Below are 26348 nucleotides of genomic sequence, written 5' to 3'. Positions count from 1 at the left end.
AGCGGAAGGGAATGAATCGGGAAGAGGGGTGGGTGAAAAGAGTGAATCCTTGTCCCTTTATAAGGGCGGAAGAGGCGATGCGCCTCCCCACTCACTCGGTAAAACCTCTTATTCCCCAAGCGCCGTAATTGATGGTGCGGTTGGGTTACCCACACCCATATTGAGGAGAATCCCGTGATAAGGGGACACGATCTCTGCTTCGACAAGACGTGCCAAGGAAACCGCCTCGCGATATGTGCGGTGGCTGGTTGTGAAAAACGGTTCGAATAATGACCGGGCCGTGGTGTGCTGTCATACTGCAAAATGCGTCAGCAGATTAGATTTGTGGAAACATTATTCTCTCTGCGGTGGTATGTGGAATTTGTTTTGCAGAGCCGGACACTATCCTTGTGTTCAAAATCTTCTATGGAGTATTCGGAGGAAGAACCCGCCTTGCAATGCCGAAGACAATCTGCGCGCCGGACTCATCATCATTGAAGCCTGGTTCGGGGGCTACTGAGGGAGTCCTGGATTAGGGGGTCCTCGGACAGCCGGACTATATCCTTTGGCCGGACTGTTGGACTATGAAGATACAAGATTGAAGACTTCGTCCCGTGTCCGGATAGGACTCTCCTTGGCGTGGAAGGCAAGCTTGGCAATACGGATATGTAGATCTCCTCCCTTGTAACTGACTCTGTGTAACCCTAGCCCCCTCCAGTGTCTATATAAACCGGAGGGCTTAGTCCGTAGGACAACAACAATCATACCATAGGCTAGCTTCTAGGGTTTAGCCTCTACGATCTCGTGGTAGATCAACTCTTGTAATACTCATATCATCAAGATCAATCAAGCAGGCAGTAGGGTATTACCTCCATCGAGAGGGCCCGAACCTGGGTAAACATCGTGTCCCCCGCCTCCTGTTACCATCCGCCTTAGACGCACAGTTCGGGACCCCCTACCCGTGATCCGCCGGTTTTGACACCGACAATGACGACGGAGACAGACATCCGGCGGCTCCGCCAAAAGAACGCGGAGGTTCTCGGGCTTGCCATCGAGTAGTCCGAGCGCGAGGCCAAGGAGAAGGCGACTCGGCTAGAGAAGCTCAAGCGCCAGCAGGACCGGGCCGTCCAGCGCCTCAATGGCCTCATCACCATCTCTTCCTCCTCCTCCTCCGACAACGACGGCTCCTCGTCCAACGAATCAAACGATTCTCCACCAGCCGCCGACGGCTACAACTGCGCGGGTGACTAGAAGGGGAAAGGGCCGTCCTGGAAGTGGTGAAGATTCACCTTCTTCAATTTAATTTCAAGTTTTAGTATAGTTATTTAAAGTTGTCAGTCGTTTATGTGAACTTTGCTGGTCCTTTGAACATCCGGTCGTCATCTTTTGACCAACGTATTGTGCTTGCCTATGTCTATTTCTATGTTTGTTTGATCTACATAGTTTGGTCGATGTTGCATGGTTTAGTATGGATATAGAGGATTGGATATAAGATATACGGATGTGGACGACACAATTTGAAGAGTGTCCAGTTAGTGCGTGTGAACGCCCCTGGACGCGTCCGCGAGCATTTGAGGGGCCGAATTTGCCATGTCCGGCTATAGATGCTCTAATTTGAGTTGCCAAAAGTCCGCACACGCGCCGGGGCGTATCCATGAATGCATTTTAATTAAAAAAACATGCAAGGACATGATCTACATAACAACTACACTACTTGTGTTCCTAGTCGAAGATGTTGATAAAGTTTGTGCCGGAGTCGCGGGCCTCATGGTCATTGGCGTCCAAGTGCACCTCCGGATCCGCCTCATCCGGACTAAAGATCTTGTCGAGCTCCGTGTTTGCCTGGCGGAGAAAGCGGTGGTTGACCTTTACATCCACCTTCGACTTGATAGAGTCGAGGATGGCCTGCTACTCCGCCACCTCCTCTGCTTGGGCCAGCTCGAACTCCGCCAATGCCTTGAGCATGGTGAAGCCCGCAGCCGGAGGCGCCGGTTCTGCCTCGCCAACGTCCTACTCCTCCTCCGGCTAGTGTCCTTCATGGTCGTGTGCTCCTCCTCCTGCTCCACCCCCTCCTCCTCCTCCTTCTCCTCCTCTGGCTCAGACGAATCCGGAAGCATTTATCTACACTGCCGACCTGCTCAGCACCTGCTACATTCAAAAGGCACCAACTATGGTGTTCAAACTCTACTTCCGCACAACTTTCGACTCGATGTATTTGGTAAAAGTTCAAATCTTCATGTGGTATCTTTGAAGGGGAGTTGTGCTAACCAAAGACAATCTTCTCCGTCGCAATTGGCAAGGAAGTAAGAAGTATAGTTTTCTCATGATGAGACAATCAAACACCTCTTTTTTTCAATGCAACTTTGCGCGTTCTGCATGGTCGGTCATCCAAATAGCATCGAATTTGTATTCGCCCACAAGTGTTGCAATATTTTTGGTCATTGGTTGGACGAAATTTTAAATAGGTCAAAACGCTAATTCGGGTGGGAGCATATGCCTTATTATGGGTGCTCTGGCTATGTAGAAATGATTTGGTTTTCGAGCGAAAAAACACCCCTCCTTTGCATGTTATTTTTTGATGTACGCACTCGCTTCGTACATGGTTTACGCTACACCGAACAGAGTATCAACCATTGTTTAAGGCGGTGTGTATGCGGTTGAAGTGGGTGGCTAGGGAGGTCTTTACCCAGCATGGGTGGCAGAATGTCGGTCTATCGATCCTACTGTTGTTGATATGTTGTCTTTTTCCGTTCTTTCAGCTTGTTTTTGTTTGACTGTGTGTATCTTAGTTATGCAGAGTTTGGGTATTACTCAGCATGCTTTGTATTCGCTTGATGTTATATTTTAAGTCAATAAAATGCCCTTTATAAGAAAAATGGTACTAGCAGTAGTACTCAGTTTCAGAATTTAAGCTAGTATTGACATAGTGGTATTTTCACCATGCTTTGAGACCTGGCATAATAACTGTACTTTGAGAAGGATGCCTTTCCCCCGGTGGCTATTTTTACAGACTTTTTCAGAAGACCACCATGGTTAAATTGTGAGCACCGTGCGACCTTCAACTCCCTGAGTTTCGGGACCAACAGCACAGAAAAATAGGATTGTTCGCTTCACTATCAGTATTCAGTAGTCAAATCTCTGCACTTTTTTTGATCGTCTGTTCTAGTGGGAAAACTGTTGTACATGTTTCACGGGGTAGAGATATCCCGGATGGACCCCTGACTCTAGCGTAGGACGACGGAGGCGAGGAAGCTGAGCACGGCGACGGCGCTGACGGCGGAGCAGCACAGGTCGACGAGCACCTCCCGCCTGGCCTTGGACTCCTTCCGCCCCCTCTTGCTCCTCACGAACTCCTCGTACCTCCTCTTGGCCTCTTCTCTCTCCTTCTCCCCTGCTCTCTTCCTCGGCCCTTCCATCGCGGCCACGAGAAGCCGCAGGCTGCCTTCGCCGCTCACCGCCGCGCCGTCCGCGTCCTCGACGGTCAGGCTCACCTCCCTAATAAGGTTAAGGCACCCGGCCTCCTCCGAGCAGGTGACCGTGGCCTCGAACTTGCTCCCGCCGAGCACCACCGCGTACCGCACCAGCGTCTCGCCCGTGTACCAGTGCCTGTCCACGGCCACCGCCCGCCGGCTCGACACGTTCACCGCCCGGCCGCTCCGGGGATCGACTACGATCCAGCTCAGCTCCAGCTCCGACGGAGAGAACGGGGCCGCCCGCAGCGGCACCGGGTTCTTGCACTCGACGGCGTCCACGCGGAAGGGCGATGTCAGGAACCACGAGGACGACGTGGAGGTCTCCATGACCCGAGAGAAGAGCGGCCGGGGCGTGCCATTCTGGTAGATGTCCACGGCGGAGATCAGCTCGCCGGGGAGACACTGATCGGCTGCCGTGGCATCCGTGGAGGTGGAAGTGGACGGGAAGGGGAAGGCGTCGGCGAAGAGCCGCTGCGGTGAGACGGCCGCAGAGCCAAGGACGCTGTGTTCCAGCAAGGTCTCCAGGCCCAGCGACGGCCACTGTGCGAGGCAGAGCGCGCGCCACGTCGCCGGGTCCGCCGCGAGGGTGCGGAGGCCTGCCGTAGCACAGCTCGCGGCGGCCAGGGACGGGCCGTCCAGGCGGCGCAGCGCGTAGGCCAGCACGTCGGCAGGCAAGTCCTCCACGGTGGTCGTCCGCATTTTCCCGTCGGTGGACTCTGCTCTTACTACCGGCCGGTGTAGCTTGCACTGTAACCACGAGCGAGAGCGGCCGGAGGTGGATCGAACAACACTCTCCAAAGTCCAGACACCGAGCGGGAACGCGGTGGATAGCAATGCGAGCGAGAGCTGTTTTATAGGCGTGAAGATGTGTTTATTTGGCGCCGTATCCGTCTCCTGATGCCTTGTCGTGTCTTCCCTCCCTGTTAGGCCATGGCGAAAACGACACCATGGCAGGCCGGGCACGCCCGGCCAAACGGAAGGACACGATGACAGGCCGCCGGGCACGATTCGGCCGAAGGGGGGACGTACCTTGCTGCATGGATTGATTCCAAATGGAAAGAACCGGTTGAAGCAGTTGCGTTCCTGCTCTGATTCCGACTAAAATACTGCTCCATCTTCTACTACGTCTGCCTGCCACATTGACCTGCAAACTCCGTGTCAACGTCGAATGAGCTATACAGCAGCTCACGCCGGAGCAGGCTCTGCAATCAGATTGGCTTTGCGGCCCGTAAACTATAGGTTAGGTTTTGTGGTTCGGGTGAGATGGATGGAGACATTGCTTACCCGCATGTTTATGGTCCCTGAAGCTTTGGCCGGCCTCCATTCACATCACATTACTTCTTTTTCTTAAACGGAGCCAAAAGCTTTATCTCATCTACTAATTAAGAAGGGAGAACCGTGCTCACATCCATTTTAAAACAAATTTGTATAAACATGACGAAATTCACTAAATTCCAGTCATAATTTACATAATAAAACAAACAATATTTTGTCTGTTTAACTAAAAATTTAAAGAGAAAATATAGGAGGCTAACTTGTAGTGGACGCTGACCTCCCGCACCACTGTCACCGTCTAGTGTCGTCATCGTCGGAGTAGTCCTTCCAGCGGTGGAAGGGCGCGGGGCGCAACAGCCTTGCCTGGCACTCGCGGAGGAGCCGCTACACTTCCTCCTACACCGTGCGGAGGGCTGTCGCGGCCAATGCCGACCCTGGCCGTGCTGCCCTGAAGGCGGCCTTACCCCTGCTGACAGCGAAGGTGTCGCGTAGCGACCACTACTCGCCAATTTTGGCAAGCTCCCCGTCGAGGCAGCAGCGGAGCTGCGCGACCTTTTTCCGCGGTGGTGACAGACCAGTTGCAGGCCCAGGCCTCTATCAGGTCGGGTCGTAGCGGACCCAGGTTGGCGCCCGATCCGACTTTGTGAAAATAGAGTGTTGCGCCGCTCTTACCGCGCCGCCTGCCTCGCCATCCTGTCCTCGGCTGGCACGATGGCCTACGACGACGACGAGTCACCATTGCGGCCACCGAGGTAGTAGAGGATGCGCCTGCGTGCCTTCGCGTTCGCCGGCGGTAACTCCTCTTTGAGGAACTTGTCACGCCAGTTGCGCCGTGGCGTCAACGTTGGCCCGTCGATCCGGGCGTAATGGCTATGCGGCGGTAGTGGTTGTGCGGCGGTGAGGCGGCGATGTCTCTGAGTAGGAATAATGTCTCTCACGTTCTAACCCGTCCCGACGTGTCTCCGTCGTCGGGCATGTGGAGGTGTGTCACCGTTGGATCTCGCGGGATTCGGTCGGTGCTGGTCTTTGGTGGATCTGTTTCGATTCGGTCGTCGTTCGTCTTTGTTTGAGTGTTTCCAGGTTTGATCCTTCTGATCTACGACTTTCTTCATCGGCGATTGTTGTTGCTCTAGTGCGCTAGTCCTATTGGGCCTTAGCACAACGACTTCCCGAATGTCTACTACAACAAGGTTTGCCCGACTCCGGTGAGGGAGGGGCGATGATGGTGGCGTGCCTTCGGCTCACTCCAGTGCTTGTAGTCGTCGCCAGGTGGTCCAAAGACATGATTGTAATTTTTATTAGCTCTCTTGTTCTTTGTACTGCTATGATTGAAGATGATTAGATGAAAGTTTCTCAAAAATAAATAAATTCATACAGTTTTTTTTATGGACGGTACAAATCCATACAGATCGTGTGGCCCGGTGAGCCAGCATCGATGGGGAAGACCGGGCCAACCTCAACCTCAGCATCGCCCGGGTGGGCCAACCGTAGGGTCACAAAAAAGAAGGCCATCGCCTAGTCTCTGGTACCCCGCCCGAAAGGGAGCGTGCATCCGCTGCAGCCACAAAAGCCGGTGGCCTTCATTGGATCGCTCATCATTCCTACGGACGTGCGTGCCTCCTTGCCTACTGCAACTTGTTGTGAAACTTCTCCGGCTTGACTTCCTGGCGCTCTATCGCCGATTGTTCTCCGTTGCTTATCACGCCTGCCGCCGCGTGATAGGCTTTTTTCCTCTTCCAGCACCGTCCGCAACTTCAGATCTTGGTTTAGTTTTACTTCTGTGATTCTGGAAAGGGGGCAGAGATCAAGCGCGTCTGATCTTTCTTGAAGCCAGTTCTTCTTGCCTTTGTTCTGAAAAGGGGACCGAGCTCGTTTGTGATATAGTACTACGTAACTGATATTTCTTGAAGCGATTTCTGGAAAGACAGGAGATTCACAGTAAGTAATTCTGATCTTACAATCTTTTCTTAGCCGTGGTTACCGTTATCTTCTGTTAGTTCTATATGTATGTATATAAATTTTTGGGAGTAACTAGTCCGACTAGACGTGGTTAATCGGACCAAATCGCCACAACAAAACTCAAAACGGAGGATGTGCAGGATAGGCTGAGAGGAGAGGGGGAGGCTTGGTGATCCTAGTCGGAGGCTAATCGCGTTCTAGCCAACGAATCGCGTGAGTCGAGTCGCTGTAAGGCTGTAGCTAGCCGCCTAGCCCTGATGTTCATCGACTCAAAAATTTAGCCAAGGTTCTCCCGGTTATTACCACACGTACTTGTTTTTTTTTTCCTTTCAGAAGATATCATCGTCTGACTTACAAATGCTCTTCTTGCATGATCGGTAGCTGCTTCTTAGGCGTGTTTGGGTTCCTTTTGGGCATTCATCCAAATGCATGCCTGTTGCATCATCGCAACTCTATGTTTTTTGTTTATTTGCTTCAGACTTATTGCAGTTTTACCTATGCCGTCAAGCACGTGTTGAGTTTTGTGGAGCGGTTGAGCAGATACGTGCATGCTTGCTCTGTTTCATAACATTTTCCTGTTCTTTTAGATTCGTTGTTTTACAATGTTTGCCCTCTTGGGTCTGAGGGAACAAGAATGTAGTTATTGCAGAAGAATTTCTCTGTTCTGTAGCTGTGTCTTTCATGATTACTCGAGTGCCTGAGAAGCTGAGTCTTGTGACGTGCTTGCTCTTGTTTCAAGGGTACTGCTAGCCGTGCGTTATTGCTAATGGGTCGTCGAGCTAGTGCTGCACGAAGTGAACTCGAGCATATGCTATCTCATGAAAACGATCGGCCAAAGGCCTTGCCATTATCACTTTTGGAAGACATCACAGATGGTTTCTCCGAGAACCATCAAATTGGCAGCGGTGGGTTTGCGGTGGTTTATAAGGTAAGGCAACCCACAACTGTGTTCGGTTGATCCAAGAACTCACTTCGATGCTGACAAAGCATCTTGCAACTTGTAGGGAATGCTTGAGAATGGGACCGTTGCTGTGAAGAAGCTGTCTGAAAGGCTTGATATTCCTGATAATAAAGTTGATGAAGAGATTCATTGTTTAATGATGGTGAAGCACAAAAATATAGTACGGTTTTTGGGATATTGTGCTAACATACAAGGAGAAATGGTAGGTCACAACGGAGATTTTATCATGGCAGATGTGTGACAAAGGTTGCTCTGCTTTGAGTATGTACCTAAAGGAAGTCTTGATGAGTATATCAAAGGTATGATCATGTGACGTGCAACTTTTGTTTCCATTTTAAAAAAATATAATAAATATTATTTTGTTCAAGCAGCCCACACATGCCGTGACACTTGTGGTGTCGTATTCTATCTAGCATTTCCAAATTAAGCACTTAATATATAACAAACACTAAACCATATTTTCTTGGATTCTCTCTTTCTTTAATAGATGCATCTTGTGGACTTGACTGGATAAAGAGCTATCAGATAATAACGGGAATATGTGAGGGTTTACATTACCTTCATTTGAATCATATTGTTCACTTAGATCTGAAGCCCGCAAATATTTTGCTGGATGACAACATGACACCGAAAATTACCGACTTTGGTCTGTCAAGGTACTTTAATGAAAATCAAAGTCGGGCTATTACCAAAAATATGTCTGGAACGCTGTAAGTTGGCAAAGCCTCTTGAATCATTCTTTTTGTTCTTAGGACTAAATTGCATTATTTTTCCATTTCCCATTCGATGACTACAAATTTTTGTGCAGGGGTTATATGGCACCAGAGTTCCATAGCGGAGACATATACACAATCACATACAAGTCAGATATTTACAGTCTTGGTGTCGTAATTATAGAGATGCTGACAGGAAAAAAGTGGTATCCAGCATATCCTGATGTTGATGATGTAAGAATAACTTGAAAATAAAGGCTAGACCTCCCTCAAGAAAAGGATAAACGCTAGATTTGAAAATAGCCATATTTCTCTTTTACTTTGAACTTCTTTGAGAGATTACATGGTATCATTCTTCAAAGCAGACGTAGTAAAGTATCTCTAGGAAGATAGCCTTTATTTCTATTTGTTTCAGCAGAACATGGAAATGCAATTTATATGGTGCTAGATCCTTCTAGGATCCACGAAGGCATATCTAAATTCCATTAATGTTGGCTCTTCTTGTCTGCATAGTGAGAGTAATAGACATGTCAATGAGTAACGATATATCTGATAGTTGACACAGTATCCACAAGAAGTAAGATAAGTGATAAAATTATATTGGAGAGCATGTTAAGCTCTGAAATATGGATTACCGAATGATAGAAAAATTGGAGGTAATAGGATGATTTGTGAACCTAGTTAGATAGAACCATTGCATGTGAGTTCTACATATCTATTATTAAGAGGTGCAATATTGTATTTGTACCTTTTTTTGTTGCTACACGTTTGGATGGTCTATAAGCAGTTATAGGTACAATCATTTATTTTGGAGTAATGTTTTCCTGCCCAAGCTTGAATTGATGTTGTCAGTGAAGCAATGTTCTTTGTTTGTTTGTGTATTGGTTTGTGAGTACAAGGTAGAATTCTTTTACTGGCAGTTCATAGTTTCTTCTATGTGATTTTATAAGATGCAAACAACGAGTTTATAGTTTGAAACCGTCAAATTTATCTTCAAATCAACCATGTGAAACTACAAAGGCAATTAGCCATTGGAATATGGCATGATTTTACTGCTATGAGAACATTTGTATATTTTTAATTAAAAGCAAAGGACACATAAGGTTTTAACCTATGCATCTCATGCAATTTGTTTTCTTCCCAGCCAAGCTATTGAGGTGATTATGAACAACTAAAGAAATTTTGTCCTTCATAAGCTAGATGTGACAATAAGGCATGGTCATAACTAAAAAAATGGTTTAACTTCTAAAGGGGTCATAAAGTCATGATAAAATGACAGTAATTTGTGGGTAGATTTGTTGGGCCTATGGGGTGGAAGTGGTGGTTTAGTAGATGTGATGGGTTGGTTGTGTGGCGGCATGGTGGGTTGTACTCCTAGATGTACAATAGCATCGCATATACATGCCTAGGCATGATGAGCCACTTTAAGCCATAGCAGTGTAGTAGTAACATACTATATTAATTACCCATATTTTACCATTATTTTTGTCTGCTAATAAATGCTGGAATTATAACAATTTATTTTAGTCATAAGTTGGTCAGACATATTATTATTTTGACTAGATAATGTTAAGTTTTACTGAATGGTTGTTGTTACTATTTTAAATATGAAGAAATGAGATGTGCTACTATATGTATGTTTGCAAGTACATATTGAGTCACTGTACCCAGCTATACATTGATCATTCTCTGTATAGATACCTAACACAGTTCAGTTTCTTATCTAAATAGGTACTTCAAAGTTGGAGGAATAAGTTGGGGAAATCACCCGAGGACACACAATTGAAACAGATACGGTTATGCACCGAGCTAGGGATAATGTGCATTGATGGCAACCAAGCAAACAGACCAGATACATCACATATAATCAATAGGCTTGGTGAAACGGGAAATACATGTATTGTAGCTGGTGTGAGTAGTTTAATAATACCACAGGTAACTTCCTTTGAGAATTGTATAGCTGATCTTAATGCCCATTTCGATTATTAATTTACATGTGTGAACTTATGCCTTGAAGGTAGAAAGGACTTTGGAAAATATGGAGGATGCCACTAACAACTTGCTTCTGAATGATGGTACTGAGAAGAATGTTATTCTTGGGTTGGGGGCGGCTAAAAATGCCTGTGCGGTCCAAGAATGTCTCAATGATACTCCTCATGTTATTACAGTCGAATCTGGTCCATCAATGTCTACAGAGGAACTTAACCTTCAAGAGGCCTTGCGGTTCATTAAGGATGATCCTGTGGGAGTGATTGGAATATGGGGTCCAGGTGGAGTAGGGAAAACACACCTTTTGAAAAATATCAAGAACTCGCTGGATGGAGACGTGACCTTTAACTATGTCGTACAAGTGACAGCTTCAAGGGGGTGTTCGGTGGAAAAGATCCAAATTCACATTGCACGCCAACTTGACCTGAACCAAGATGGTAATATGGAATCTCAATCTCGTGTCATCTTTGACTTCCTGAAGAAGAGAAACTTTCTTATATTGCTGGATGATCTCTGGGACCAAATTGATCTGCAAGCAGTTGACTTGCCATACCCCCTTGGAAGTGTGAACCAAATCAAGAGAAAAGTGGTGCTCACAACAAGATCAAGAAAAATTTGTGGTCAAATGGAGGTGAGAAAAGAGTTTAAAGTAACTTGTCTGCGGGAGGATGAGGCATGGCAGCTATTCAAAGATAAGGTCGGGAACGAAACTCTTTCTTATAGTCCTCACATTGGTACTCTTGCAAGAGAACTTGCGAAGGAAATGAAGGGCTTGCCATTAGCTTTGATAACTATTGGAAGGGCAATGTATGCAAAATTTGACACAATTGAGTGGGAATATGCCATCCAACATATGAAACGGTCATGTTGCGATAACGATGACCCTCTAGATATGGAAAGAGTTGTTTTCAGCCAGGTCAAATTTAGTTTTGATAGTTTACGCAACAACACTCTGAGGAAATGTTTTTTGACTTGTGCACTATGGCCAGAGGATAACAATATTTCCAAAGAAGAGCTCGCTCGATGTTGGATTGGCTTAGGTCTAGTGGATGAGCGAGACATACAAAGTTCCTACACAAAAGCATATAGTCTCATGGGTGACCTTTCAGCAGCATGTTTGTTAGATGGTTGTGGAAAATTGTATGATTCTGTTAAAATGCATGATGTGGTTCGTGACATGGCTTTATGGATCTCTTGTGGCTGTGGTAAAAACAATGGCAAGTGGTTTGCCTATGGAGGAGTTGCCCAAGATGAAAAATTTAGTATCCCTTGGAGCCAAGTTGAGTGTGTCTCATTGGTGAATAACTATTTGTCAGAACTTCCTCCTGTTGGTACCAATCCTCGTCACATGCGGATGTTATGCCTTAGAAATAATCGGTTGAATGAAAGTATGATAGCTAAAGAAGTCAAGAAATTCACTTCACTGACATATTTGGATTTGAGCTTCAACCATCTGAGGGAGATACCTAAAGAATTATGTTCTTTGGCAAACCTGGAACACCTTGATTTGTCCCATAATTATTATATAAAAGAAGTGCCTCGTCACTTTGGAAACCTCATTAAGCTCAAGTTCTTGTACCTTGAAGGGACTATCATACAAAGGTTACCAGAGGGGGTCATATCTAGCCTTCAAGCATTGCAAGTAATAGACTTCAAAATTCAAGTTGGTGATGACCTTTTTCCAAGAATGCTTCAAGAGTTGGGCACCCTATCCCACTTGAAAGCAGTTGGCATCTATGTCCTTTTTTTCCCTCAGTATGAATTATTTCTAAGAGAAAGCAGCAAGCTCGCCATCAGGTATTTAAATCTGCACATACTCACGACGTGTTCACTTGACCCCTCTGCTATTCATGACTTCACACGAGGAACCTTGCATGAACTGGAAATTGAAATGTGCGACATTAAGGAAATTATATTAGGGCACAAGTTGGCAGGACCAACCTGTTGTTTTGGTACTCTCAGTCGGCTCATTTTGACAGCTTTGTCAGACTTGAGAGAGATAACTTGGATGGGAACATCTCCAGCATCTCTTTTTCCAAGGCTTGCCTACTTGATGGTGGGGGGCTGCGGGAAGCTAAATGACCTCTCTTGGGCGATCTATCTGCCTTGCCTCGAACAACTCATAATAGTTGCCTGTGATTTGATGCAGCAAGCATTTACTAGGCACCTTGGTGATGACAAGTTCAGCGAACAAGACAATGTGAAGACGTTTCCCTGCCTCAAATATCTGAACATTTCGAAGTGCAGATCGCTGGTCAGTATTGGAGATCCCAATGTGACATTTCCATCCCTAGAGCGACTGGAGCTTGGATATTCTCGAGAATTGAAGAGTCTTCCTTTCAAGATGGACAGCTTGCCACGAAGATTGCAGCTACTGGAGATTGATGTTAAATCCTGGGAGAGATTGGACCTCGATGGTGTCAAATCTTTCCTGCAACCCAGACTTAAATTGTACTAGAATAAATACCATGAGTGATCCGTCCATTCCATCCTGTACGCTTCTTTCTAGCATGAATACCATGACGGATAGGCAACTGTATTGTTGTAAATCGTCCAGGAGTGTTATCAGCAAGGATGCTTCCTTCAGCTCCCGAGTTGTATTATTCATGCTTCCATTTACACCTTGGCCTGTTCCCTGGTTGGCAGGAGTATAATTGTTACCGACTTGTTCGGAGGTGTAAATCAAGCTACGGTAATACGAGTACATTTTTTATGGTAATTTATATCACTTCTAAGGATAACAAATTTAATTACCATTGTCGCAAAAAAAAAATTAGTTAGCAAGCACAATAAATCCTGAAATTTTAGTTCGCAAGCACGGCAAATAACCGAATTTGCCGTGCTTGCTAACTAAATTTGCCATCCTCGGCCAACACAAACTGCCATGAAACATGTTCGCATTTGCCATGCTCCCCAGCAAACGCTTGTTGGTTAAGCCGGTCCATCAAGCTATGTGCTAAATGCGTGTAATTTGTTTTCTAATTCCACAACTTCTGTTTTCACGATTTTTATTGTAAATTTGGATTCGGAGCACATCCTGCTGGTTTCAGGGCTGATGTGAAGGTGAAGTGCTGCTATATATTGACGGGAGCACATGCATCCTTCTGGTTTGCAGCTTTGAGACCTTGTCAATTTGTTGAACAGGTCGGACGGCAGAGTATACGCAGTGCATACTGTGCGGCCTTCAACTGCCTGAATTTTCAGCTCCGACAGTACAAATACGATTGTTTGCTTCAGTGTTATCGTAATGAAAAGAACTGGTGTACATGTCTCGAGTACGGTGCGCTAGGCTCTAGCGTACGAGTCGACGATGGAGGCGAGGAAGCTGAGCACGGCGACGGCGCTGACGGCGGAGCAGCACAGGTCGACGAGCACCTCCCGCCTCGCCTTGGACTCCTTCCGTCCCCTCTTGCTCCCCACGAACTCCTCGTACCTCCTCTTGGCCTCTTCTCTTTCCTTCTCCCCTCCTTTCCTCCTTGGTCCCTCCATCGCGGCCGCGAGGAGCCGCAGGCTGCCTTCGCCGCTCACCGCCGCGCCGTCGGCGTCCTCGACGGCCAGGCTGACCTCCCTAATAAGGTTAAGGCACCCGGCCTCCTCCGAGCAGGTGACCGTGGCCTAGAACTTGCTCCCGCCGAGCACCACCGCGTACCGCACCAGCGTCTCGCCAGTGTACCAGTGCCTGTCCACGGCCACCGCCCGCCGGCTCGACACGTTCACCGCCTGGCCGCTCCGGGGGTCGACCACGGATATGCCTCAAGCGGATGAGTTGTCGCACGATGATGCGAACAAAATAATTCACGACGGAGGTGTTGGCGGAGGTTGCTACAAGGACGTGCAGGTGGATGACTTGGAGTCCACACAGTCGGGCACGTACACCCAATCCGATATGTACACCCAACCAGGCACATACACATATTCGGGTTGGGCCACCGGGCAGCATGAGTAGGAGGAGGACGGTGAGGACGATGATCCAAATGAATTTGTTGCCGATCCAAAGAAGAGGGGTAAAGGAGAGAGCTTCAACATGAGGGAGGGGGATGATTTGTTGTGCGATTTGTGCTTGGCCACTAGTATCGATCCGATCCATGGCACGGAGCAAAATGGCTCAACATTTTGGGCCAACATTCACACTTCATTCCATGAGTACAAGCATTTTGAGCCCTACGCCAACAAACTCATCCGCGAGCGTGGGCTGAAGTCTCTCAACCATCGATGATACAAGAAAATAGGTTGTCTAGATAAACAACTAGGTGATCGACCTATATGACAAACACAAAAATAACAAATGCAAGCACAAGATAAACACACAATAAAAGATTGCACAAAGTAAAGGCGCGAAGTAACGATCAGACGAGGATGTGTTGCCGAAATTCCCTTCTTTGGGGGTGGTAGGTCTTCGTTGCAGAGGTGTGGAGGCACAATGCTACCCAAGATGTCATTACGACCACCTTATTCTACTCACGCCCTTAAAGGCGGCGACTGAACCTTTACAAACAAGGTTTCTGGTGTATACAAAAAATGTATATTGTGTGTGAAAAAAATGTTTATTGCCATTAAAAAAATTCCCTGTGTATTGATAAATGCTGACCATGTATTAAAAAATGTTAAATTTGTATTTAAAAAATATAAATATGTGTACAAAAGTTTAACAGATATATACTAAAAATGTACAATGTGTGTGGAAAAAATTAGACATGAAAATAATTGTTTTCAAAAATGTTAAACATGTATGTAAAATATGTGTTGAACACAAAACCGAGAAAAATCGGCAAAGAAACAAAGAAATACAATAACAACAAAAGTACAGAAATACTTAATGAAAAAATAAAATAAAATGGTATAAAGCCAATAGAAAAGAATGGAAAGGTGAAAACCGAGAAAGAAACAAGAAAACAAACAAAACAAACCAGAAAAAATAAGGAAAATAAAAATAAAAGAAAAAACAAGTGAAGAAAAGGAAAAAAACCCAGTAAAATCCAGGAATAACAAATGAAAGTAGAAAAGAACAAAACAAAACCAAAGAAAAAGGATCAAAAATAAAAAACCAGGAAATAAGGAAATAAAACAAAGAAAACGGGTGAAAAAGCAAAGGAAAAAAACTAAGAAACCCGTGAAGAAACAAAAGGAAAAAAATGAAAAGAAACAAAAAAACATAGCAAAATGCAGCGAACGCTACCGGCGAGCGAGTACGCGCTCAGAAACGGACCGGCCCAATAATGTACACAACACGAAAAAAAGTTCGGGCGAGACAGTAGATAGTCTCACTATAAGCGAGATGTAGCTCTCGCGGTCTTTGACAGGATTGGGGAGGCTGCACAAAAGGGGAGCAACTAGTTAACGAGCGCTCCTTCGGGAGCCTCGCGACAATCAGCGCCATTTGGCGCGCTCTCAACCATTCGTCACGTGTCATGTTCTGGACGCTCCCTTTAGATTTTGTCTTTTTTATTTTTCCGCACGCGTTTTCGGCTTTTTAAACGGTTTTTCCCAGGTTTTTTCGACGTTTTGGTTTTTCCCCGGTCTTCCTTAGCGTTTACGTGAAAAAACGCGTTTACTTTTTTTGTTTCTTTCGTGAAAAGTCATGTTTTTTTCGGGAGAGGCACGGTTGTGCTTTAGCGAGAGTCACGGCCGTGCCTTTCGGAAACGAAAAAACACGTTTTCTGTTTTTTTTTCTTTCACGAGAGTCACGGTTTTACTTCCGCGAGAGGTACGGTAGTGCTTTCGTGAGAGTCACGGCCGTGTCTCTCGGAAAAGGAAAAACAAAACGCGTTTTCTGTTTTTTTTTTCTTTCGCGAGAGTCAAGGTTTTGCTTCCGCGCGAGGCACGATTGTGCTTTTGCGAGAGTCACGGCCGTGCCTCTCGGAAAGGAAAAAAATACGCGTTTTTTGTTTTTTTTTCTTTCACGAGAGTCATGGTTTTGCTTTTGCCAGAGGCACGGTTGTGCTTTCGCGAGAGTCACGGGCGTGCCTCTTTCGGAAAGGAAAAAAAACGCGTTTTCTGTTTTTTTTTCTTTCCACGAGAGTCACGGTTTTGCTTCCACGAGAGGCACAATTGTGATTTCGCGAGAGGCACGGGCGTGCCTCTTTCGGAAAGGGAAAAAACCATGCTCCCGGTTTGTTTTTTTCGTCCGGTTTTTTTGTGAAAAAAAAGTTCGTCAAATCTATCAACATGGGATCTAGTTTTGAAGATCTCGACGCGAGGAATTCAATGGTGAAAACGGTTTGAAATTTGGACGCACGGTTTAAGAGAGAAAACGTTTTGAATAAACGAATCTACGAAAAAGGGAAAACTCCCGGATTGCGACAAGTGGCGTGCTGCATGTGCGCCACTTGTCGTGAGCTGGGAAGATGGAGTGTTCTTTACAACGAGTATTTCTTAATTAGTGATTTCGGCACAAAAGCTAGATGTCGGTTATTGCGAGATAGAGCTAGCGCTTGCTTCTAGAGCGACTCAGCCTCGGCCAGGCCGAGTAGCAGCGTCCTGGTTGTTTTTTCGGCTTTGTCCGTGGAGCGCTTTCCGTCGTTTTCACGTCGTTCTTATTATGTTGTTTGCGTCTGGTTTCCTCACTTTTTCTTTGGTCCGTCTTTTCCTATTTTGTTTCTTTATTTTTGTGCTTCCTTTTCCTTTTTTCATGTTTATTTCTTCATCTTCTCCTCTCTGTTCTTTTTTTCCTTGTATTTTTAATTTTTCTGTTCCTTTTTTATATTTATTCATGTTTTATATTTTTTCCATGTTTTTAGTTATTTTGCTCTTATTTTTTCACCTTGTATTTAAAATGTTCATCACGTATTTAAATATTATTTGTTGTGTATTAACTATATTTATGATGTATGAAATATTTTCATAGGGGTATGTAAAAAATTCTTTGTGTATTGAAAAATGTTTCATTGTGTACTAAAAAAATTCCATGTGTATTTAAAAAGTTGCTCATACAGTTAAAAAGTGTTAATCGCATATTTATAAAATATTTATCATGTCTTTAAAAAATGTTTACCATGTTAAAAATTATCATAGTTTATTTAGAAAGTGTTCTTCATATAATTAATAAAATATTAATCATGGATCTAAACTGTTTACGGTGTGGTTTGTAATATTCATTGCGGTTTTTAATGTTACCATATTTTTATAAAATGTTTTTATGTAATTTTGATATATTCTTTTCTTTTTTGGTCTTTCTTTTATTTATTTATTTTTTCCTAAATTTGTTCTTTGCATTGGTATTATCCTTAAATAAAAAAAGACAATGAAAAATATGCACACAAGTTTGCACTAAAATTGCACTTTTGTAATATGTACAGTATTTTTTTTGCGGGGTAAAATTTTTCAATCAATCAACTAGGAACAATACAGTCCTTTGGCACGAGTGCAGCTATCTCGTCAGGCCCCTGCCTCAGCCATACGGCAGTCCTAGGGCCAGCGTGACCCATCTGCCCAAGAACATGGCTGACATTATTTTGGTTTCTACTCACATGCATTAACACATGCTCTATACCTCCCTCCACTAACAAGATTTTTATTACACCCACTTTCATCGCCGCTGGGGATCTGTTCATATCTGAACTTTTGATCATATCAATCGCCGTGGAGCAGTCAGATTCAAGTATGAAATGTAGCGTACACCACTTCAGAGTCGATGCAATCCCTTCACGTATAGCTTCGATCTCCGCCTCCAGGGCACTTGAACACGTCCTCAAGAATCTGCAAGAAGCAAAAATGACGACGCCATGTTCGTCGCGCAAGATCATGCCCGAGCCACCTGTTCCATCCGCCTGAATATATGCACCATCAACGTTTAACTTAGTCCAGCCTGGTGGAGGCCTGTGCCATCGCTCTGGAGGTCTGGTATAGGCCGCCCTTGCTGGTCTGAGCTTCTCCTGGCGTTGCTGAAACTTGGAGACTACCATCTTGCCCTTTGACATGTCGGCCTTGGGATGTTGCTGGAGGCACAAGATAGTGTCGATGTAGCTTGATAAAAATCTCTTGGATACTTCAATTGGGGGAGCCGGCTTGTGGTGCGTGCTTTCGTTTCTCACGTGCCAGCACCTCCACATTGTCATGAGCATGGGAAGCCGGACGTGCTCCTCGCACTTGTTTAGTAGGCGAAGGAGCCATTCTGGACCAGTGTTCTGCAATAGATCCACGTCCGGGATGCACCAGTCTTCCGCCATTGCTTTCCAGAGAGCTCGCGCTCTTGGACACCTGCAGAGTGCATGGAAGGTGTCCTCGCGTTCCACCCCACAAACAGCACAAATATCCGTTAATTCTAGGGTCCTCTTCTTTTTGTTCTCCATTATAGCCAGAGAATTTGATGACACTCGCCAAGCAAACACACGTACCTTCGGAGGGGCAGGACACCCCCACAATGCCTTCCAGACGGCACATGTGCCGTCCGGTGCCCTGCTCATGGCGCACATGGCAGTGCTTCGCTGTGCTTGCAGGCCGAGGTAGTACACACTTCTCACGGTGAAGATACCGTGAGCATCAGGAGCCCAAGCAAGGACGTCCTCTTGTTGTCGTGGAGCTGGCCGGATGCTTATGATGGCTGCAACATCCGGGGCATTGAAATGGCCACGGACGAGCTCCATATTCCAGCGCCCGGTTGCATCAAGCAACTCAGCCACCGCCGTAACCTGCAGGTGCCCCTTGGCGTCGTCGGCCTATAGCTCAGCGGTCTTGGAAGCCATGGGTCACGCCAGATGTGTATACGCTCCCCGTTGCCTACCCGCCAAACAAGGCCTTTTTTGAGCAGCTCCAATCCATGATGTATGGCATGCCACGTCGGTGAAGCGTTACCTGAAAAAACAATGTCTTCAAGTTCACCGTTAGGATAATATTTCGCCTTAAGCACCTGAGCACAAAGGGAGTCTGGCTTGGTCAAAAGACGCCATGCTTGCCTAGCCAGGAGGGCTTGATTGAAAATTCTGAAATCACGGAAACCAAGCCCTCCCCTCTGTTTTGAATCCGTAAGTTTCTCCTAGGCTGCCCAATGTGTCTTCCTCTGTCCATTCTTTGAACCCGACCAAAAATTTCTAACAAGTCTCGTGAGATCATCACACACTGAGTACGGAAGCTTAAAAACATCCATGATGTATGCTGGGATGGCTTGTGCTACTGCCTTGATCAAGGTTTCTCTGGCAGCCTGTGATAGTGTGTCACCCCACACCAAGATTCTGTTTGTGATGCTCTGTTGCAACATTTGAAACTTGCCTTTATGCATTCTCCCATCTGGAGTTGGGAGCCCAAGATATTTGCCTTCAAAATCAGTACGTTTGACCTCCAAAATCTGTTTCACTTCATGTTGAACGTTGGTGGGACAGTTATCCCCAAACTGTATAGAGCACTTTTGAGGATTTATTAACTGACCTGTAGCTCTCTCATAAGATGCAATTATCTCCTTAACTGATTGGGCTTGTTCCTTATTTGCCTTGAAGAAGAGGAGTGTGTCATCCGCAAACAAGAGATGGGAGACACCTGGTGCACGCGAGCATACCTTTACTGGCTCAATAGAATTAGATTGCACTCCTTGTCTAAACAAAGCAGATAAACCGTCAGCCACAAATAGGAAAAGAAAGGGTGAGAGGGGGTCGCCTTGCCGAAGACCACGCGTCGGTGCAAACGAATCCAAGTAGGCTCCATTAAATTTAACAGAGTATCTCACCGTGGTAACACACGTCATGATCCACCTTATCCACTGGTGAGCGAAACCCAACTTTTGCATCGCCTGCTCCAAGAACCCCTAATCCACCCGATCATATGCCTTAGATAGGTCCAATTTATACGCACGAAAACTGTTCTCCGGTTTTTTCTCCTGCTGAATACTATATAGGCACTCAAAAGCAAGCAGGGCATTATCTGTTATCAATCTTCCTGGAACAAATGCGCTCTGGAATGGTGATATTATTTCATCAGGATCAGTCTCAATCTGTTAACCAGACACTTTGTGACTATTTTATATATGACGTTGCATAGGTTGATAGGCCGGAAATCAGACACACGGCCCGGGTCATTAATTTTTAGAATTAGGACAATCACCGTATAATTTACCCCTTCCGGCATGATCCCCGCCCTGAAGAACTCCTTCACTGCAGCACTGATCTCCTCCTTCAAAACAAGCCAGTTGCGCTGGAAGAATCTTGCCGGAAACCCATCATACCCCGGTGCCTTTAAGGGACCGATTTGGAATAGGCTGTCTGCAATTTCCTTATCAGTGAACTCAGCACAAAGACGAACATTCATGTCATGAGTCACTTTTTCCTCAAACAGGCCAAGCAAGGGATCATGGTTAAGATTGTCATCTTTCAGAAACAAAGATTGGAAATAATCGTTTACCATGCCGCCCATTACCTGATGATCTGTATGTTTAGTACCATTGTCATCAGTGAGACACTTCACCTTATTTCGTCGTGCTCGCCAGACTGCCTTTCGATGAAAAAAATTTGTATTTCGGTCCCCATCACGGATCCAGTCCACGCGCGACCTCTGCATCCACATTAGTTCCTCTCTATATAGGAGCTCATTCATATAGTCTGACACCCTGCGTATTTCATCTCTGTCCGCATTCATGGACATCAGTTCGTCTAGCTGACACCGGGCCTTCTCTATCTCTTTGACCACACTACCGAATTTAGATTTACTCCATACTTGCAGCTCACCCATTACAATACTGAGCCCTTGCCGAACATCACCCAGGTTTACCTTACGCCCAGCTCGGCCCCATGCAGATTCTATTTTTTCTGCCAAACTATTCTCTCTTTCCCACATCACCTCATATCTTTTATACTTAGGCATGTCTGGCTGTACCAATTCACGTTCACACTTGAGTAAGAGCGGGATATGATCAGAACATGAGCTTATCAAATGCACAACACCAGCATCTGAGAATAGATCCCTCCACCGGTTGTCGGCCACCACCCTGTCCAGCCTAACCTTCACGTTTTTCCTTCCCTTCCTTTTGTTATCATATGTGTGGGCTATGCCAGAGAAACCAATATCTGCAAGATCACAAGTTTCCAGTGCATCACGGAAAGCAAGCATTTGATTTTCATTCCTCGGCGTCACCGAAAAATGTTCAAACGACCACATGGCTTCATTAAAGTCTCCCATCACACACCAAGGCAGATCAGACTGTGTTTTCAGCTTCTGCATCAAAGACCACATGTGATGCCGGTTCTCAACACGTGGTTCGCCGTACAGACAAGTCAAACGCCAAGGAGGATCATTATCAGACACATGGACGTGAGCATCAATAAACCTTTCATTAACCTCTTTGACTTCCACATGCATTTGATCACACCATAATAGGGCTAAGGCCCCGCTCAGACCATTACTATCAATTCCAGCAAAACCTCTCAAGCCTAACCTATTACTCAAACGACCGACTTTATTTGCTTTTTGCCTAGTCTCACACAGAAAGACCAACTTTGCATTGGTGCTCCTAACAAGGGTCACCAAATCTCGAATTGTCGGTTTGTTGGCCACCCCCCGACAGTTCCAACTTATGCAATTCATTGCTCCTGACGGGGCGCCAAGCTCGGCCCCGTCAGGTCACCGGCAGCCCCAAGGCCGGTTGCTTCCATAAGTACTTGCTGCTCCATACTCCCTCCCGCTAGTTCTGCTCCAGCCTCCACTTTCCCACGCTTCATGTCTCTCCCCTGTGGCACCGTCTCCTCATAAGACACCAAGGCTTTCTCCATGTCTAGCTGATCAACTACATGATCAGCAACCACCAACGCTGCCATTATCTGTACTTTATTGGCAAGGTATTCATCAATCGCCACCTTCGGTTCAGGTCCAAAATCCTCCTGCACATCAGGTTCCACTAGGCACTGACTGCCAGCTCCCTCAGACTGCGTAGCCGGCGCCGCCGTAGCCGGCCTTTGCTGACAAACGACGACGGCCAACGCGCGTGTGCTTTCCATGGCGAGTGCTGTAGATTCCCCATCAGACGGCTTCGGGCGGGCGGCATCCACTAGGGGAGCCCCTTGATCGCCCCCACCGACGTCCGGGTTCACCACATCAGACCCTGACACAATAAACACAGGTAGCACTGGTGACGCTATCGCCTTCGTCTCCTTTGCCGGATCTTGGTCTAGAACAATGGCCCTATCTGGTGGGTCACAAGCTTTTGGATGAGGTCGTGGAATCAATCTAGGGTTCCTTACAGAAGCATCCACCTCTTCAACACTTCCCCTGGCGCAGTGTTTACGGTTAGTGCCGTAGGCGGACTCTTCCCATCGTGCGACCTCAGGTATCTTCTCAGTTTCCTTTCCGATCTGGATCAATGCATGGCCGCCTCGAGCACAGGGTCTCGGCAGCAAGGGGGCGGACAGGGCCGCTACAGGGCCATAGTACACCCGCTGGGTGCACACGGCAGCAGGGCCAACAGCCGCTCGACGATGGTCAAGCGGCGGCGGCGACGGCGGCGGCTGGGGCGTCGCCCCTGAGTCGCCCAGACCTAACATAACGTAGACCCCTGAGTAAAATTCACACTAGTAAAATTCACACGATGGATGGCGATGCTGATGCATGCCTACTACACCATGGATGGTGATGCATGCCTACAACCGCTCGGGGTGTGTGTGTGTGTGTGTGGTCGGTGGTATAAATAAAGCACGGCCTACTCAATAGATACACGATTGTAGTCTCTCAACCTTTTGGCACATCCTGCTGAAGAGCATAACCGAGAAGGACTGGTGAAGGAATGTGTAACATATGACGAATGAACGTGCGTTCAGACTTGAAAAAAAAAACTGTTAGGCCGGTTTTCCTACGCTAACGTAAGAAACACCACATCATGAGGCAAGAGCTAGCCGGCCAATGCTTTGAGACCATAAACATAAAAGCGCGGGGAGGTAAGCATGTCCCCATCCATCACATCCGAACACAACAAGGTTTGCCCGGCTTCGGTAAGGGAGGGGCGATGACGGAGGCGCACATTCGCCTCGCTCTAATGCTTGTAGTCGTCGCTAGGTGATCTACAGACCTGGATGTAACTTTTACTCCTGGTGTTCTTTGTACTATCTTGACAGTTGATGAATAAACCGAAAGTTTTTCTCGCAAAAAAAAGAATACACAATTAGAAGAAAAAAAGGAAATTGACTAAAAAAGGAAAAAAACATATAAAAAAAGGCAGTGGGCAATGGGCTCCAAGCCCAATAAAAATGATAAAAAGGAAAAAAAATACAAACAAAAAAGGCAATGGGTAACGGGCTTCAAGCCCAATAAAAATCGACTGACCGGGCAAGTCAAAAATTCTGGCCAAGAAGTCATGAAACAACACAAGGAAAAAAAAACATCACGAATCTTAACAAAAGAATCAATGGTCAGAAAATGGACTTACCCAAATTTGAAAATCGGGCAACTTACATATAGATAGAGTGGAATGATTAATAGGCATAATTTATCAGCATTAGTAGAGATTTCAGGTCTTTCTCTCTCTAATATAACGCGTGAGACAGTTCAACCTCGCCTCAAAGATATCTGAAGTTTATAAAGTGGGTCATAAACATTTCAGGGATCTCTCAAATTTTTGGTGAACTTTTTGCTAAATGGTCTGTAATTTTTAGCATCCTATAAACTTGGCCAAACATTATAAAGTTTGAGTTAGATCAAAGCTAATATGCAAAGTAAAAAAAGAAAGGATGAGACTAAAAGATTAGGGACGTGCTAGGGCTCAGGTGACTGAATTAGGGATTTGATCAAACATTTTTCTGTGACAACCTGCTAACTGCTCTACCATGGATGGTGATGCATGCCTACAACGGCTGGGTGTGTAGTGGTTAGCATCATGAATAAAGCACAGCCGACTCAACAGATACATGAATGTGCTAAAAATTATATGTAAAATCTAGAGTCTCTCGAACTTTTGACACATCCTGCTGAATCAAGAGCATAACTGAGAACGACTGGTGAAGAAATATGTAACATATGACGAAATGAACGTGCTTTCAGACTTAAAAAATGTCAGGCCGGCTCCCCTCAAAAAAAAAAATGGCAGGCCGGTTTTCCTAAGCTAATCTAAGAAAAGCGCACCACATCATGAGGCAAAGAACTAGCCGGCCAGTGCATCGAGACCATAAACGTAAAGCGCGGGGGAGGTAAGCATGTCTCCATCCATCTCATCCGAACCACTACGCTTAACCTAACCTAACCAGCCGCAAGGCCAATCCGGTTGCGGAGCCTGCTCCAGCTGCTCCGGCGTGAGCTGCTGTACTGTATGTCTGTATAGCTCATTCGACGTTGACATGGAGCTCGCAGGCGGCTGGTGCCTACGTCAATCCGGCAGCCGGTCATGGTACCGGATGTGGTATTTTAGTCGGGATCACAGCAGCAACGCAACTGCTTCGACCGACTCTTTCCATTTGGAATCCATGCAGCACCAATGGTCTCACTCTCCATTCGGCCGGACGTGCCCGGCGGCCTGTCGGCCTGCCATCGTGTCTTTCCGTTTGGCCGAACGTGCCCGGGCGGGCTGTGGTGGTGTCATTTTCGCCGTGGCCGACACCAACAGGGAAGACACGACAAGGTGCCAAATAAATAATTCTCCCTGGAAATGTAACCAAGTGCGCGCCTATAAAACAACTCTTTGCTCGCGTTGCCAGCCATCGCATTCCCCCACTTGGCGTCTGGAGTTTGGAGAGTGTTGTTCGACTTCGATCGACCTCCGGCCGCTCCCGCTTGTAGTAGTAAGAGCAGAGTCGATCGACGCACCTGCGGCAAATGCCGACGACCACGGTGGAGGACTTGCCCGCCGACGTGCTGGCCTGCGCGCTGCGCCGCCTGGACGGCCCCTCCCTGGCCGCCGCGAGCTGCGCAACGGCAGGCCTCCGCGCCCTCGCCGCGGACCCGGAGACGTGGCGCGCGCTCTGCCTCGCGCAGTGGCCGTCGCTAGGCCTGGAGACCTTGCTGGAAAAACACAGCATCCTTGGCTCTCCGGCCGTCTCTCCGCAGCGCCTCTTCGCCGACGCCTTCCCCTTCCCGTCCACTTCCACTTCCACGGATGCCGCCGCAGCCGACCAGTGTCTCCCCGGTGAGCTGGTCTCCGCCGTGGACATCTACCAGAATGGCACGCCCCGGCCCCTCTTCTCCCGGGTGGTGGAGACCTCCACGTCGTCCTCGTGGTTCCTGGCCTCGCCCTTCCGGGTGGACGCCGTGGAGTGCAAGGACCCGGTGCCGGTGCGGGTGGCCTCGTTCTCCCCGGCGGAGCTGGAGCTGAGCTGGATCGTGGTCGACCCCCGGAGCGGGCGGGCGGTGAACGTGTCGAGCCGGCGTGCGGTGGCCGTGGACAGGCACTGGTACACGGGCGAGACGCTGGTGCGGTACGCGGTGGTGCTGGGCGGGAGCAAGTTCGAGGCCACGGTCACCTGCTCGGAGGAGGCCGGATGCCTTAGCCTCAGGGAGGTAAGCCTGACCGTGGAGGACGCCGACGGCGCGGCGGTGAGCGGCGAAGGCAGCCTGCGGCTCCTCGCGGCCGCGATGGAGGGACCGAGGAGGAAAGGAGGGGAGAGGGAAAGATACGAGGCCAAGAGGATGTACGAGGAGTTCGTGAGGAGCAAGAGGGGCAGGAAGGAGTCCAAGGCGAGGCGGGAGGTGCTCGTCGACCTGTGCTGCTCCGCCGTCAGCGCCGTCGCCGTGCTCAGCTTCCTCGCCTCCGTCGTGCTCCGGTAGAGTCAGACAGGGTCCGGATATCTGTGTACCTCGTGAAACATGTGCAATAGTTTTTCTACTAGAATGAGCCAAACATAGTACTACAGAGATTTGTCTAGTGACACTGACGCGGGCAATCCTATTTGTACTGTTAGACCTGGAAACTCAGGCAGCACAGTGCTCACAATTAAACCGCGGTGGTCTACTTCGACTATTGGTGACAAATCCCACATTGGCACATGTGTCCCACCGGCACTCACTGACGCCAACCAGAATCATACCACTGATATACTTCACTGAGTATATGGTATGAACTTGATCCGGTGAAGACTATGCACACACAGGCACGAGAGAGGA

The 26348-nt window shown here is 47.1% G+C and overlaps 1 protein-coding gene across 1 annotated transcript; it reads left to right on the top strand.

Annotated features, from left to right (window-relative positions):
• Window positions 1–5438: 5438 nt before the first annotated feature.
• On the top strand, window positions 5439–13043 carry LOC123121115 (probable disease resistance protein At1g61300). Its single transcript, XM_044541047.1, has 9 exons — window positions 5439–5479; window positions 6656–6665; window positions 7426–7614; window positions 7691–7849; window positions 7910–7946; window positions 8135–8357; window positions 8456–8594; window positions 10092–10295; window positions 10378–13043. The coding sequence occupies exons 1-9, from the start codon at window positions 5439–5441 to the stop codon at window positions 12805–12807; spliced, it is 3432 nt and encodes a 1143-aa protein (XP_044396982.1). The 3' UTR covers window positions 12808–13043.
• The last annotated feature ends 13305 nt before the right edge of the window (window positions 13044–26348 follow it).

Source organism: Triticum aestivum, chromosome 5D (genome assembly GCF_018294505.1).
Source record: "Triticum aestivum cultivar Chinese Spring chromosome 5D, IWGSC CS RefSeq v2.1, whole genome shotgun sequence".
NCBI classification, from domain to species: Eukaryota; Viridiplantae; Streptophyta; class Magnoliopsida; order Poales; family Poaceae; genus Triticum; species Triticum aestivum.
Note: the sequence above shows the minus strand (reverse complement) of the source record. Positions and strands in the feature narration are given on the sequence as shown.

Excerpts from the sequence above, each read along its gene's own strand:
- LOC123121115 (XM_044541047.1), top strand. The coding sequence starts at position 5,439 with ATGGCCTACGACGACGACGAGTCACCATTGCGGCCACCGAG. Across the intron at positions 7,850-7,909 it reads CTAACATACAAGGAGAAATG|TATGTACCTAAAGGAAGTCT; the intron begins GTAGGTCACAAC and ends CTCTGCTTTGAG. Across the intron at positions 8,358-8,455 it reads AAAAATATGTCTGGAACGCT|GGGTTATATGGCACCAGAGT; the intron begins GTAAGTTGGCAA and ends ATTTTTGTGCAG.